Below are 13,515 nucleotides of genomic sequence, written 5' to 3' on the forward strand. Positions count from 1 at the left end.
ACAAGGGCAGGTTTCTGAATCTGATGGAAGGCATCTGCCTAGAATAAAAGGGCTCTTCTGCCTTGCTCAAATGTAGAGGGAAGCACAAATCCCATTATTAAGTTGCATGGGGAAAATGGCCTACATGATGAGCCCATTATTGCTCCTGTCCGTGGGGACAGGTCCTTGACCAGGGCTGTGCTCATCTCACTGCCTTTCATTGCTTTGTCCCACCTTTTCCCACCTCCCCTTGGCCTCCTCCATGCTATCAGAATCAGGGCAGAGGGACATAGAATGCAGCATGGGACTGCAGATAAATAAAAGGATTGTCTGAATGCCAGGGACCAATTCACGTAATTAATAAACTTTGTGCCACTTTGTCTGTCTTAAAACCTGTTATCCAGTGATATGGCAATGCTTCTAAATCATCTGGGAGAGGCGGTGGGGGTCACGAAGGCTTTTCACAGTGCACTAAATATGTATTTCTATGCCCATTGTAACACCTTGAAGCCCACCAGCTCCATCTGTGGACAGGTAGTTCAGCCCAGTGACACAGAACATGGCCCATCTGCCAGCACTAGGATCTACCGCATCACTTCAGGGGCTGGGAGGTCTCACACGATCTGGAGCTGCTGCACCAGAGCATGGCAGGGGTGGCACACACTTTTTTTCTTTTGTTTTGTTCAGAATTCTCTATTTTATCTAAAAATCTAACTATCGTCTTGGTTACTTATGAGACAAGAAAAAGATCTCAAAGAACATAGTGGCACAACTTGTTCTTGATCAAACTGCGGTAAGATCCAAAGATACATTTTTCAGGGAAGACTCTCAACAGAAAGAGCAATCTGATGCAATGTATTAGGCCTGGAACTAACAGTCAGCATTTATTAATCCTGATGTTGGCTTTCTTGAGCATAATAAGCAGTTCTTTAGTCTAGTTTATAAAAGCACAAATGAACAATGTCTGTGAATATTAATCAACATGCAATTATACCGTAGATTGATAAAATTGTATCTAGTTTTTTAATGGTGATTAAATATGTGTTTAATATGTGGTACAATACTCCTAAAAGAGAAATTAAGAAATTCCCAGTTGTAATCAGGTGAAATTCATGTGGTAATCCATGTCAGACTGGAATGCAAAAACAAAATGCAGTCAAGCTCTCCTAAGTATTTGCTGTCATAGTTAATGTATATACAACTTAGAATTCCTGGATGACTGAACATTCCCAAATAATACACCAACATTGGTAATTAAATTAAAAATATTTAAAAGTGACATCTACTCAATATTTCCAGTCCTTAAAAGCAGTGACAGATGAAATTCACCCATTCCTAAGAACTCTGATAAACTCCCATGCTGACCGCAGACAGGTTTTATCTGAGCACTTCAGATTTTAGTCTACGTACTTTTTCTCTTAGAGATAATATCTGCCTCAGAAACAATAAAGCTAGGATAGTGGACAAGGAAGATACGGTATTGTTCAAAACATGAAATGAAATATTACTGACAAACTGAAAATTATAAAGCACTATGAGGATAGAAGAATTCCAAGAATTTTGAAGCCATTCAATGTATCTCAATGCTAATTATCAACTATATTCTCTTACCAATAAATTGAATATTGAAAATTATAAATTAAGATTTTTGTTCTTTAATTATTTTCTTTAGTATGAAAATGCTGAAAACTACTTTGAAGTAATTGGTATTTAAAATAAAATCTGATGAGTAAGTATGATGGCAAAAGAAGCCAAAAACCTGTTAAACTTTTTCCTGAAAATTCGGATATTTATTCTACAATGCCATAGGTTTCTATAGTATGAGTAGTGTTTTACACATTCATATACATTTTTATTCTAGAAAAAAAAAATGATTAAATATATACATAAACTTACACACATTTGTTTTTGGAGATTTAAGACAATTGAATCACCAATTTGCATTTCTGAGTCTCATACTACTGAAATTGCAAAAATTATCAATATATACTGGCTCCTGAGAAATGTTCTTAAATCTCACAGTTTCAGAACTTTTATTAGCACTATGTTTAAAAAAAAAATTGAAAATTTTCTTTTTAACCATAAGCCATAGAATATTTTAATTTGAAAATGCATGCATTTCAAAATATTTAAATGAAATTCTTGCATCTTCAGTATATTCCTTTTATTGCTTTTAAAATATAGAAAGGAGGTATACAACACTGAAGATTTCCAGTTTCTGGTCTGTTACTGGAGTTTAAATAAAGATGGTATTTTTAGGTGGTCTGTTCTGACTTCTTGCATATCACATATCACACCCCACTGCATTTTATTTAACCAATCATTAGGTAACCTTAATAATTTATACTTTGTTTAAGAGTAGGCTTTTTTATTAAACACTTTGGTCTCGTCAGAATAGACCTATTTCTCCAATTATTCTGGTGTGGGTATAGATGATGTTGCTGGGAAGTAGGTTAGTCAGTTTAGCTAAAAACTGATGAACAGTCTAATTTATTATGATGTCAATTTTGAGACTACAATTAATCTCTGCCAGAATTCCACACTCCATCTGAAATGCAGATAAGCAACTAACTTCATATTTCCATCTTTTAGAAACAAGACTTCCATGCACTTAAGTTTCTCTATTACTTTTATCTTATTGCAAACAGAGGGAAAACACATTCTTTTTATACTTCATAACAAAAGTATTTTTTTGGCCACAACCATTCAGAATACTGGTTTCCATCAAAGAAGTTCTCTTGGTTATAGCAGAAACACCTCTATTGATAGTGACGCCTATTGATAGTTCAGCCTGGAGAAGAGAAGGCTGTGGGGTTACCTCATTGCAGCCTATCAATACCTGAAGGGAACCTACACCCAGGAGGAGAGTAAACTCTTCAAAAGGGCTGACAATAGCAGGACTAGGGGAAATGGATCCAAGTTGAAGGAGGGAAGATTTAGGTTGGATGTTAGGGGGAAGTTCTTTACAAGGAGAGTGGTTAGGACCTGGAACGGGCTGCCCAGGGAGGTTGTGGATGCCCCGTCCTTGGACGTGTTCAAGGCCAGGTTGGACGGGGTCCTGGGCAACCTGATCTAAATGTGTATGTTTGGTGGCCCTGCTAGGCAGGGGGGTTGGAACTACATGATCCTTGAGGTCCCTTCCAACCCGGGTGATTCTGTGATTCTGTGACGCCATTTTTCTTCCTTTCTAGCAATCCCAATGCATAATAAAATATTCTATCTATTGGGTTACTTCCTGGGAGAAGATAAAACCATTAGTCTTCATCAATACTGTCTAATCATGCACCTGCATCTGCACAGGATTGCACCTACTTCTGAAACCTTTATTTAATTTTGGAATTGTTATTTAATTCTTGCTATTTCTAAACTCTAAGTGGATGAGGGCTCTGATAATATATGTCCGGAATCATTAATATTCCTACAAGAAGCAATCCATACAATGCACGTACCCATAAATTAAGACAAAATCCTGTTTCTCCTATACTTCAGGTGATAGGAGAAAGTGACTACTTCCCTGCTCACACAAATCTTTAGGCTCGTGCTCTAATTTTGATGACTATTTTGTATCTAAGTGACAAAGGAGTTTGGAGCAAGCTTAAGTTGATTCAAATTCTGCAGTCTCCTATTGTATAGTGAGCATTTGAGTTTTCCAGACTCACATATAATGAATGCTATATTTACAGCCTTTTACTTTTCTGAAGGTTACACTTCCCTCTACTCACTATGAAAGAACAGGACTCACAGGCATACTTTATGCATCTATCCAGTTTTTCTTGCTCGGAAACCTAAATTCATACAAGGATACAAATGTATACCAAAATTAGAAAAGACAACGAAGAAGAATGAAATGTCAGATTTTCATATGTACTATTTATTAGTAGAAACCCGCTGCTACCATAGTTTTACAATTGTCTTTTCTTAGAAACTCTTTGATGTAAAGGGTAAAGCCATATCTCAGTTTTCTGTGATGTGAGCTGATGCGGATTTCTGTTTACTTTACTGTGTATAAGCAGAAATCATTCATTCTTAATTCTTTTTATCAGCTTTATGGGAAAAATTAAGTCACCGCCTGAAAAAGTGGTTGAGCACCTGGTGAAGGGGTGTAGCCAGCCCTGGGAGCACAGGTGGAAGCCATTCACCTGTGTAACCCAAAGGTCCATCCCTCCCTAACCCCTTTTAAAGGCTGGTAGCCAGAAGGGAAGCATTTCTACTTGGAGATTATCTCCTTTGGAGTGTTTGGTGAGTTATGAGTATTGGAAAGGGGCAAGCAATTTCTTCTTTATTGTTGGATTGTGACTTCTACCTTTCTTGTGTGATTTAGAGCAGCTATACCTGCTATTGTCTACTCTTAGACTGCACATTAGACTTCAGACCAAAATATGTTTGTTAAGAAAACCATTTTATCTCTTATCTTAGATGATACTATTTCACTGTTAAATTAAAAAGATTCCTTTTGTATACATGTGTATATATATATCTTTTAACTATTGCTTTTTAATATGGCATCTGAAATAACATGGATTAAATCTTTTCCAAAACAAAGACAATTTTGCTAACTATAACTTTACAAAAGCTATAAAACATCAACTTTGTCAGACTTTCAAAACAATAAAACAATAGCACTTCTGTTTCCACAGAAAGTGTCGATTATGGACCAGTGTTTACACAGGAGCCAGATGATGTGATTTTTCCCACTGATTCTGAAGAGAAGAAAGTGTCTCTGAATTGTCAAGCTCATGGAAATCCTACCCCCACATATAGGTATGTCTTATAGAATTTCTTTGTAACTTTAAGAATATTTACTACTGGTGCATACTTACAGCTGAGAGTAATATGCTGCAGACATTTTGTCCACTTACTACATCTGACTCTTCTCATATTTTTTGTGAATTACAAGTGATGGAGGGAGGGTTGGGAAACATACAGTCAATTATTCTTTTGCGGATGACATTTATCTTTTTGTATGAAGTTAATCTTCATCTACAGAGTGAGAATAAAGACTCGATTGCTGTCTTTTGTCTTATATAGAAGTAATCAGTTCTGTGTTTTAACTATTAAAATTATTTCACTAATGGATTCTTCAGCATTAGGGACAAATTCCCCGTAGGCTTATTTGAATCACAGAATTTACATATTATTGTTGGGAAGAAATTCAGAGGCAGTACCACCTTTAGATATCCACAACGCAACAGAAAGGATTCTGTCTCACTGCAACTGATATGCTGATATCATGTATGGTACAACCTCCTCAAACAGATCAGATGTGGTTAATATAAGGCATGCACAAGGCACACATTCTTGAGAAAAGAGGGAGGCCCCGTTCTCAGCCCTCCCACACAAGCTCATTAATACTAGAATCAGAGGATGGTTTTGGGATCGTTAAAGGAAGGTGCCTTTAACAATCATTTAGTCCAGCCCTCCAGTTTTGTTATAGGTAAGAAGAATTATTATGAAAATTCTATCTTCTGACAATCTATGCCATAGCCTTTCTATCTTTGTCCAACTATTTTTATGTATTCCCGGAAGAATTCAATCAACAAGTACTTCAAGCATACCCATTTCTTCATCTCTTCAGAGATTCACTGGTATTAGCAGCTTCAGAAACAGGGTGTCCTGTTGCTGTTCATTCAAAGAAAGCTTTGACAATAAAGGCTTAGCTCTAACATTGCCGTTTAACTTCTTCCAGTTGATGCTGCTGGTATGTACAGAGTATGCGATCTACATTGGCAATCAGCGCAAGGGGGGTGGGGATGGGGTGGGAAACAACAACGTGAATGGATATGTGGGGATTTTACAGAGCGGATGCAGAAGGGATTTAAACTCTGAAAATGTTATGGGTAGACAAAAGTTTGTTGTATATCATTGTGCAATTTTTGCCATGTGAAATAGCATAAAGAAGAAACATTTGCATATCATCAAAGTCCTTGTCCTACTATCTACTAGCACTGGACAATAGAGAACTTTGCTTATCTGGGCTATGAAGTCTGCACTACTGAGAATTCTTTTAAGCCAGTAAACAAAGCACAGTACGATATTTCAATAATTTTTTTTTTAAAAAGCCTTTAAATGAACTCTTAAAGCAATCAAAAATACTGAAACGAAGATTGTTCCAATCATTTTTACTTATTTCTTCTATTCATAGAATGGCTTGGGTTGTAAAGGACTACAAACTTCATCTAGTTTCAAATCTCATGCTACATGCAGGGTCTCCAGCTGCCAGACCAGGCTGTCCAGAGCCACATCTAGCCTGGCCTTGAATGTATCCAAGAATGGGGCATCCACAACCTCCTTGGGCAAGTTGTTTCAGTATGTCACCACCCTCTGTGTGGAAAAACTTCCTTCTAATATTGAAAATAAACCTTCCCTGTCTCAGTTTAAAACCATTCCTCCTTGTCCCATCACTATCTACCTATGCAGGCAGATGTACTCCCCTCCTGTTTATATGCTCCTTTCAAATATTGAAAGGTCACAGTGATGTATCCCTGGAGCCTTCTCTTCTCAAGGCTTAACAAGCCCAGCTCTCTCAGCCTGTCTTTGTAGGAGAGGTGCTCCAGCCCTCTGATCATTTTAGTGGCCCTCCTTTGGACCGATTCCACCAGCTCCACATTCTTCTTGTGCTGGAGGCCCCAGACTTGGATGCAGTACTCCAGATGGGGCCTCACAAGAACTGAGTAGAGGGGGACGATCACCTTCCTCTCCCTGCTGGCCATCCTTTTTTAGTGCAGCCCCAAACACAACTTTTCATCCATCAGGACTGCCAAGTCTTTCTCTGCAGGGCTGCTCTCCAGGAGATCTTCCCCCAGTCTGTATAAATACCTGGGATTGCCCCAGCCCAAGTGTAGCACATTGCACTTGGCTTTTTTTGAACCTCATTATGTTTTCACGGGCCCATTTCTGCAGCCTGTCCAGGTCCCTCTGGATGGCTTTCCATCTGAGTGACTGATGACGTGGTGTTCATAACCTATTAATTTTTATTATTTATTTTTTAGATTTTTATTCTTTACGAAAGATTTGTTTCTCTTTGGTCAAGCTCTACTCAGAAATTAAAATTTTACATCCTGTTTTTGTTGTTGTTGCTTTTTTAATCCCAGCTGGCAGCAGGTTATTCCATACCACATAACATCATGCAACATGCTGTAAAGCTGTGGGGACTTAGCCAGGGGCAAAAGGTGTGGTGGCTGTTGCAGGAGGCATTGGTCAATGGATGGTGAGATGTATTGCTGTAGGAGTGTCATTGGGAAAACTGCTGTACTGTTCTCAGGTGGGGAGTAATTGTGCATATATGCTATAAGAAAGTTTTGTTTCTGCTTTTCTTTTCTTTCTTAGTAAATAGCTTTTATCTCAATCCGGGAGTTCTCTTTTGTTTCCAGCTCTCTCCCTCATCCCACCTATGGTGGAAGTGGCTAAACAAGCATGTGGTGCTTCACTGCCTGCTGGATTAAACCACACCACTTTCTTCCCCCCCCCCCCCCTTTTTGTGTTCCAGTCCTTACGTAAGAACTCCCTGAGATAAACTTACTTAATTTGCTCAGCATTTATTCAAGTCATACTTCATTATCATAAGTCAGAATCCACATAGTGAGGAGAATTTCCATGAAAAATATGGACATTCACAGTATTCCTATAGACCTTCATAGGGCATTGATGATAATGAGTATGTGCAGAATTCTCCAAGATGCCACTTCACTACAGCTGTGTTTCTTGTGAAGTACTGAATTTTCTTCAGTTATGTTGAGTAGTCTCCTGAGTCCCGCATTGCCACAAGATCAATCTGCCCTCTGTGAAATGGGGAAGATAAGAGTGAGAACACAGTTTAATAGGTAAAACAAAAACTGTGTACACAAGCAAAGCAAAATAAGGAATTCATTCAATACTTCCCAACAGCACGTAGATGCTTAATCATTTCCAAAAATGCAGGGCTCAATCATATGTAAGGATTGCTTCGGAAGACAAGTGCAATAGCTCTGAACATTTCCCTGGATAATTTCCTCCTCCTTTCTCCCAGCTTTCACTGCTGAGCACATCATGTGATTCAAAATATCTGCAGTCAGCTTAGGTCAGTTGCCCTAGCTGGATCCCCTAACAACATCTTGTGCACTCACAGCAGAGCAGCATAAGAAGCGAAAATATCCTTGATTCTGCTTAAATATTGCTCAGCAGCAACCAAAATATCAGTGTATTATAAAAACTATTTCACTGCAGATGGAGAAGAAAAAAACACAGCACTCTGCAAGATGCTATGAAGAAAACTGTCTCAGCCAAACCTGCATGCTATTTTATTTATGTTGGAGATTTCTCATCAGTAACATTTCCTGATATACAAAGGCAGTTGAAAAAAAAAATAAATATATTTTTAACTTTATTAAGCCAAATTAAAATGTTTTGAAGTATGTTGTTGTTTGTCCTCAAGAAAAAAAAAAAAAAGTACCACTTTTCTCATAAATCACTGTCTTTTTAGTATTATGTTTGTGTTTCTCTCCTCCTGTTGAGCAAGCTACTTGGAAGAAAACACATACAATTTAGGGTTGCTTTTCCTCTAATATTCTTGGATTATATGATGGGAATACATTCATTAGAATGGCCTTGAAACATAGCCAGGTAGATATGAAGCTCCTAAGAATTGAGGTTGTTTTACAAAAACATTTTTCATTGAATTTAACTGAATGTGAACTGAGTGAAGTGAGCTACTTTAAGTGAACTATTTTGTTTCATTTCCCAACTGGAAATACCAAAACATGCCATTTTTACTTTTTCCTTATCTCAATGTCCATCAAGATCAAATAATTTTTCACTTTAATCATATACATATATGTAAATTAATTTTCATTAGGATTTCATTCAAAATCTTATTTAATAAATCACTTATTAAATTTATTAATAAATTTATTAATATTATGAGAATTTATCTTTTTAGCTCTGCTACATATGGCTCTTCTTAAAAAAATCTGTCAATCCTACAGACCTTTCCTAAATGTCCCATGTGATATATTGTCATCAGTGCTCCACTTCTTGTATTGAATGAGGCAGGCCTCTTCTGTGATCAAAAGTTATCATGATAAAATGGGCAAATGATAGTTTTATGATCCATCTTAATTCCATCAATTCTGACTTTTGGAATGAGAAAAATTCAGAGTTAATTTAGTTGAGTTCTGCTGCCAGTACTTCATTCACCATGAATGTTTACAAGATAGGGTGAATTGATAATCATTCAGCTTCTTTAAAGTTGCCTCTGGAGCCCAGACTTTGCCAAGTTCTTCCAGTCTTTTCTGAATTTTGGCAAAGTGTGAAAATGCTTGGCAGTTTCCTTAGTAGACTTTGAAATTGCAGAGTGATTGTGACCTGGTAATGAAGGAAAATATCTGTGCCTCATAATAATGATGTCATGTGAGGGCTTTCATAGAGATTTGTGATACCTGCTACTCTGCTTATATCTTCTTTGAAATATCAGAATCATTATTTTAACAATTTTATTTTCCTAACAGTTTAACATGAAAGCTGATTTTAAAAGTCTTCTTATATGAGTTATTATTCTCTGAGATAATGCATACTCCCCAGAGATTATTCCTGAGAACTGAAGTCTACTTATAAGCCTCCCAAAATATTTTCTCTTATCTAATGATCTATTTGAGGCTTTGTTATTTCAGTCTTCATAGATGAATAAGAAGAATGAAGCTTTTCACCAGAAGAATATCCATGCTCTTTACTCCCTCAAAACAACGTATTTGTCTAAGGCTTTAGTGATAAAATGTGAATTGAAACTTCATTTATTATTGACATATTATATGTATAGTCATATTCTTGACTTTTTCACATATTCAGGATGCATCTGCTACAGAGATTTAAATAGTTGTGTAATACCAAAACAAAACATCAAACCTTTTACAAGTTTTCATGTGCTGTGCAGTCTTCATCCAGAATTTTCCCAAAGCATCGGGGTACAGAATAGACTATCTCTCAGTAACAATCATCCCTAGTGATAGCTGATGCTTTCAGGTTCTGTATACAATTCTTTTGGCCCTAAAATGTTCAAGTAGTTTTTTCTTTCTTTTCCTCAGATGGCTTCGAAATGGAACTGAAATTGATGTTGAAAGTGATTATCGCTACAGCCTAATAGAAGGAAGTTTGATCATCAGTAGCCCTAATGAGATGAAGGATTCTGGACAGTATCAGTGTTTAACTACTAACATGTTTGGTAGCATATTAAGCAGGGAAGCTGTTCTTCAGTTCGCATGTGAGTAACAATCTTTTTCATTTTTTAGCCTAGGTAAATCTTTACATTGTTTGATAAAGTAACTGTGATTTAAACGCATTAAAAATCACAGTGTCTGCTGATGTTGCTGGGTTATAATCTCAGAACTGGAAACAAAATTCTTAGTAGGTAAGTGGTTTTCTCTGGATTTTTGACTTTCAGGGCCCTTTATCATTCTAATTACATCCTTGTAAAATCTGTTTGTTGTTTTTTTTCTTTGTTTGTTTTGACTCTTCAACCAAAGAAAGAAAGAAAAAAAAAAGGTGTTTTTATTTTTTTTTTTTTTAAGATAGAGAATGAAGAATGGGGTGGAAGAGGAGTTAATTTTTTTGTTTGCACGCCTGCCTTTGTAGGTGTCAAATTTGTTATGCCACAATAACCTGAATGTATTTTCTCTTTGTTGAAGCATTTACTTAGGAATTGTGGTGAAGATATCTCATGAAAGTAGTTTAATGGAGGAATGCTAGTGGGAAGACCTGAGCTCAGACAATGTTGCGGAACTTGTGTGAGAGAAGAACCTTTCATAAACACAAAATTCTAAAAGAGAAAGTCATAACTAGCTGAATTAAGTCATAATTAATTGAATTTATTTCAGAAATTTGTGAGAAGACGTTTCACAAGAGCAATTTCAAGCTCAATGTGTATTGGAAGAATTTGAACTTCTACCTTGTATGATACTCTGTCTTCAGCTCTTGATGTAGTTCTGCAAATTTTTGTTTTTAAAGCCTTCTTCAAGAGATTACCATTTTGATAATTTCAGTATATATTGGTGAACATTCAGATGTCAACTATTTACTTCTCAAATCTAATATTTAAACATGTTATGAACTCCTTTTATTCTGTAATTCCAACAGCTAGTATGTATGTCTTCTTTTGATGTCAGTGTTCTTTCATCCTGAGGTTCTAGACCTGTTTACCATACTCTTCCAATACTGAAGTTCTGTCTTTCTGCATTAAGCTTTTCTGTCTAAAAGTTGAAGCAATATAGCAATGTGCATGCTAGCAACTGTAATCTCTCTCAGTTTGAATTCCACGCCTCTTGGAGACTACATATGTTCTTTTTTCCTCTTATAAAGCAAGATATTAGAGCAGTAATAAAATTCCTTTTTTTTTTTTTTTTTTTTTTTTATAGCGTGAAGTATTTTGATATGCACGGTAAATTATAATTGATGATTATCAGATAGAGGTAGGTATTAATATGCAGAAGTTCTACACTCATTACACAGTACAACCGGAAATAGTTTTATCACTTTCAAAAATAGAACAAAATTACTCAAATGTTGCAGTTGAAACAATATTTGTATGTATTTGTATTGTGCAGCAACTCACAGTGTGACTGATGTCACTGTACTGTAAAATTATAGCTATCAGAAGTATAGCTCCCACAGCTGTGTTGTAGCAGACAAGATTAAAAAAAAAAATGACATTTTTCTCTGTCATTCCAGCTTTAAAATATCTTCTAAGACATTGTCTTTCATTTGACCAGAACATTCAGCTAGATTTTCTTTAAGTGAACAATAGATCACTTTCCTCCTGAGCTCTTGGGGAATATAAAGTTTACATTGGCTTGCAAAGTACTAATATTTTTTAGAATAATTGCTATAAAAAATAAATAAAATTTTAAAAAATGATCTCGAATAATGTTGTAAACATTAAATTGAATGGGTTTTAGTTTCAGCAGTGTTCTTCATTCACAGCATGGAACTCTGAAGAACCATACAGAAAGACAGAGACAGTCTAAACAAAGATTAGTTAGCATTACTCTGATATAAATGTAAGAGTTATCAAAATGTCATATTTTTTATGAAATACTGTAAGACAAAATTTCAGTATAGTTGAAATGCAGTCTTTTTTTAGTATCATTAATTAGAATCATAGAATCATCAGGGTTGGTGAAGACTGCCTAGATTGTCTAGTCCAACATTCCACCTACCACCAATATTTTCCCATTAACCATGTGTTATAGTATGACATCCGTATGTTTCTTGAACATTTCTAGGGATGGGGACTCAACCACCACCCTGGGCAGCCTGTTCAAGCACCTGACCTCTCTTTCAGAGAAGAAACTTTTCCTTACATCTAACCTGAACCGCCCCTGATGCAGCTTCACTCTAGTCCTGTTGCTAGTTACAGGGGAAAAGAGGCAGAACTCCTCCACATCACAACCTCTTTTCAGGTAGTTGTAGAGAGTGATAAGATCTCCCCTAAGCCTTCTCTTCTCCAGACTGAAACAGTCCATTTTCCCTCAGCTGTGCCTCATAAGGCTTGTACTCCAGACCCCTCACCAACTTTGTTGCCTTTCTCTGAACATGCTCCAGGGCCTCAATGTCTTTCTTGTAGTGAGGTACCCAAAATTGAACACTGTGCTTGAAGTGTGGCCTCACCAGAGTTCTGTGCAAGGGAACAACCACCTCCCTGCTCCTGTTTGCAAGTGGTTTCTGATACAAGCCAGGATGCCATTGGCCTTCTTGTTTACCTGGACACACTACTGGCTTGTGTTCAGCTGAGCATTGACCAACACCCCCAAGTCCATTTCCTCCACACAGTCTTCCAGCCACTCTGCCCCAGCAGGTAGCATTGCCTGAGGTTGTTATGGCCAAAGTGCAGAACCTGGCATTTGGTCCTGTTGAGGACTATTGGCCTTATCTGGGGGATTCAGCCTGTCCAGATCTTACTCCAGACTTTCTACCCCCAGGAAGATCAACTTTTCCTCCCAGTTTGGTATCATCTGTTGAGGGTGCACTCAGTGAACTCATCCAGGTCATCAATTAAGATATTAAACAGGTTCGACCCTGATACTGATCCCCGTGAACACCATTCATGACCAGTCACCAGAAGAATTTAACTCCATTTCCCCATTGCTCTCTGGGCCCAGCCCTCCAGCCAGTTCTTTACCCAGCAAAGAGGATAGCCACAGGCTGCCAGTTTCTCCAGGAGAGTAAGAGTAATAACAGAAGGCGTGCATGTACCCAGTTATTTTCAGTAAAACAAAAGATTATTTTGAAAAACAAATTTTGTAAGGAAAAATCCCAACTCACAGAGTAATGGGTACCATACAGTTTTACTGTCGTCAGATGTCTTGGTGGATGATCATTGTGGATGTCAAGATCTCTTTACAAGTCCTCTCTATCCTTGAAGGAGTCAGTATTTAGTATAATCCAAAAAGCTTATTTAGTATTATCCAAAAACTTGGTGTTCATTCAAGCAATCAATTCAGGTCATTTATAAGAACATTTAAGAGAAGTTGCCCTAAAATACATGTTCTTTACTTAAGCTCTTCTTTTGTA

General features: G+C 37.0%; 1 protein-coding gene across 2 annotated transcripts in view; it reads left to right on the top strand.

Annotated features, from left to right (window-relative positions):
* The window catches only part of CNTN5 (contactin 5), a gene marked incomplete at both ends in the record, with an annotated part of 322,983 nt that overhangs the window by 98,235 nt on the left and 211,233 nt on the right, over positions 1 to 13,515 (top strand). For both annotated transcript variants that reach the window (XM_079544036.1, XM_079544037.1), the window contains 2 exons: positions 4,617 to 4,740; positions 10,035 to 10,210. In XM_079544036.1, coding sequence (XP_079400162.1) covers positions 4,617 to 4,740; positions 10,035 to 10,210 — 300 coding nt within the window. The remainder of the gene's footprint in view (positions 1 to 4,616; positions 4,741 to 10,034; positions 10,211 to 13,515) is intronic.

The sequence above is a fragment of the Tetrao urogallus genome (assembly GCF_951394365.1).
Source record: "Tetrao urogallus genome assembly, chromosome: 1".
NCBI lineage: Eukaryota > Metazoa > Chordata > Aves > Galliformes > Phasianidae > Tetrao > Tetrao urogallus.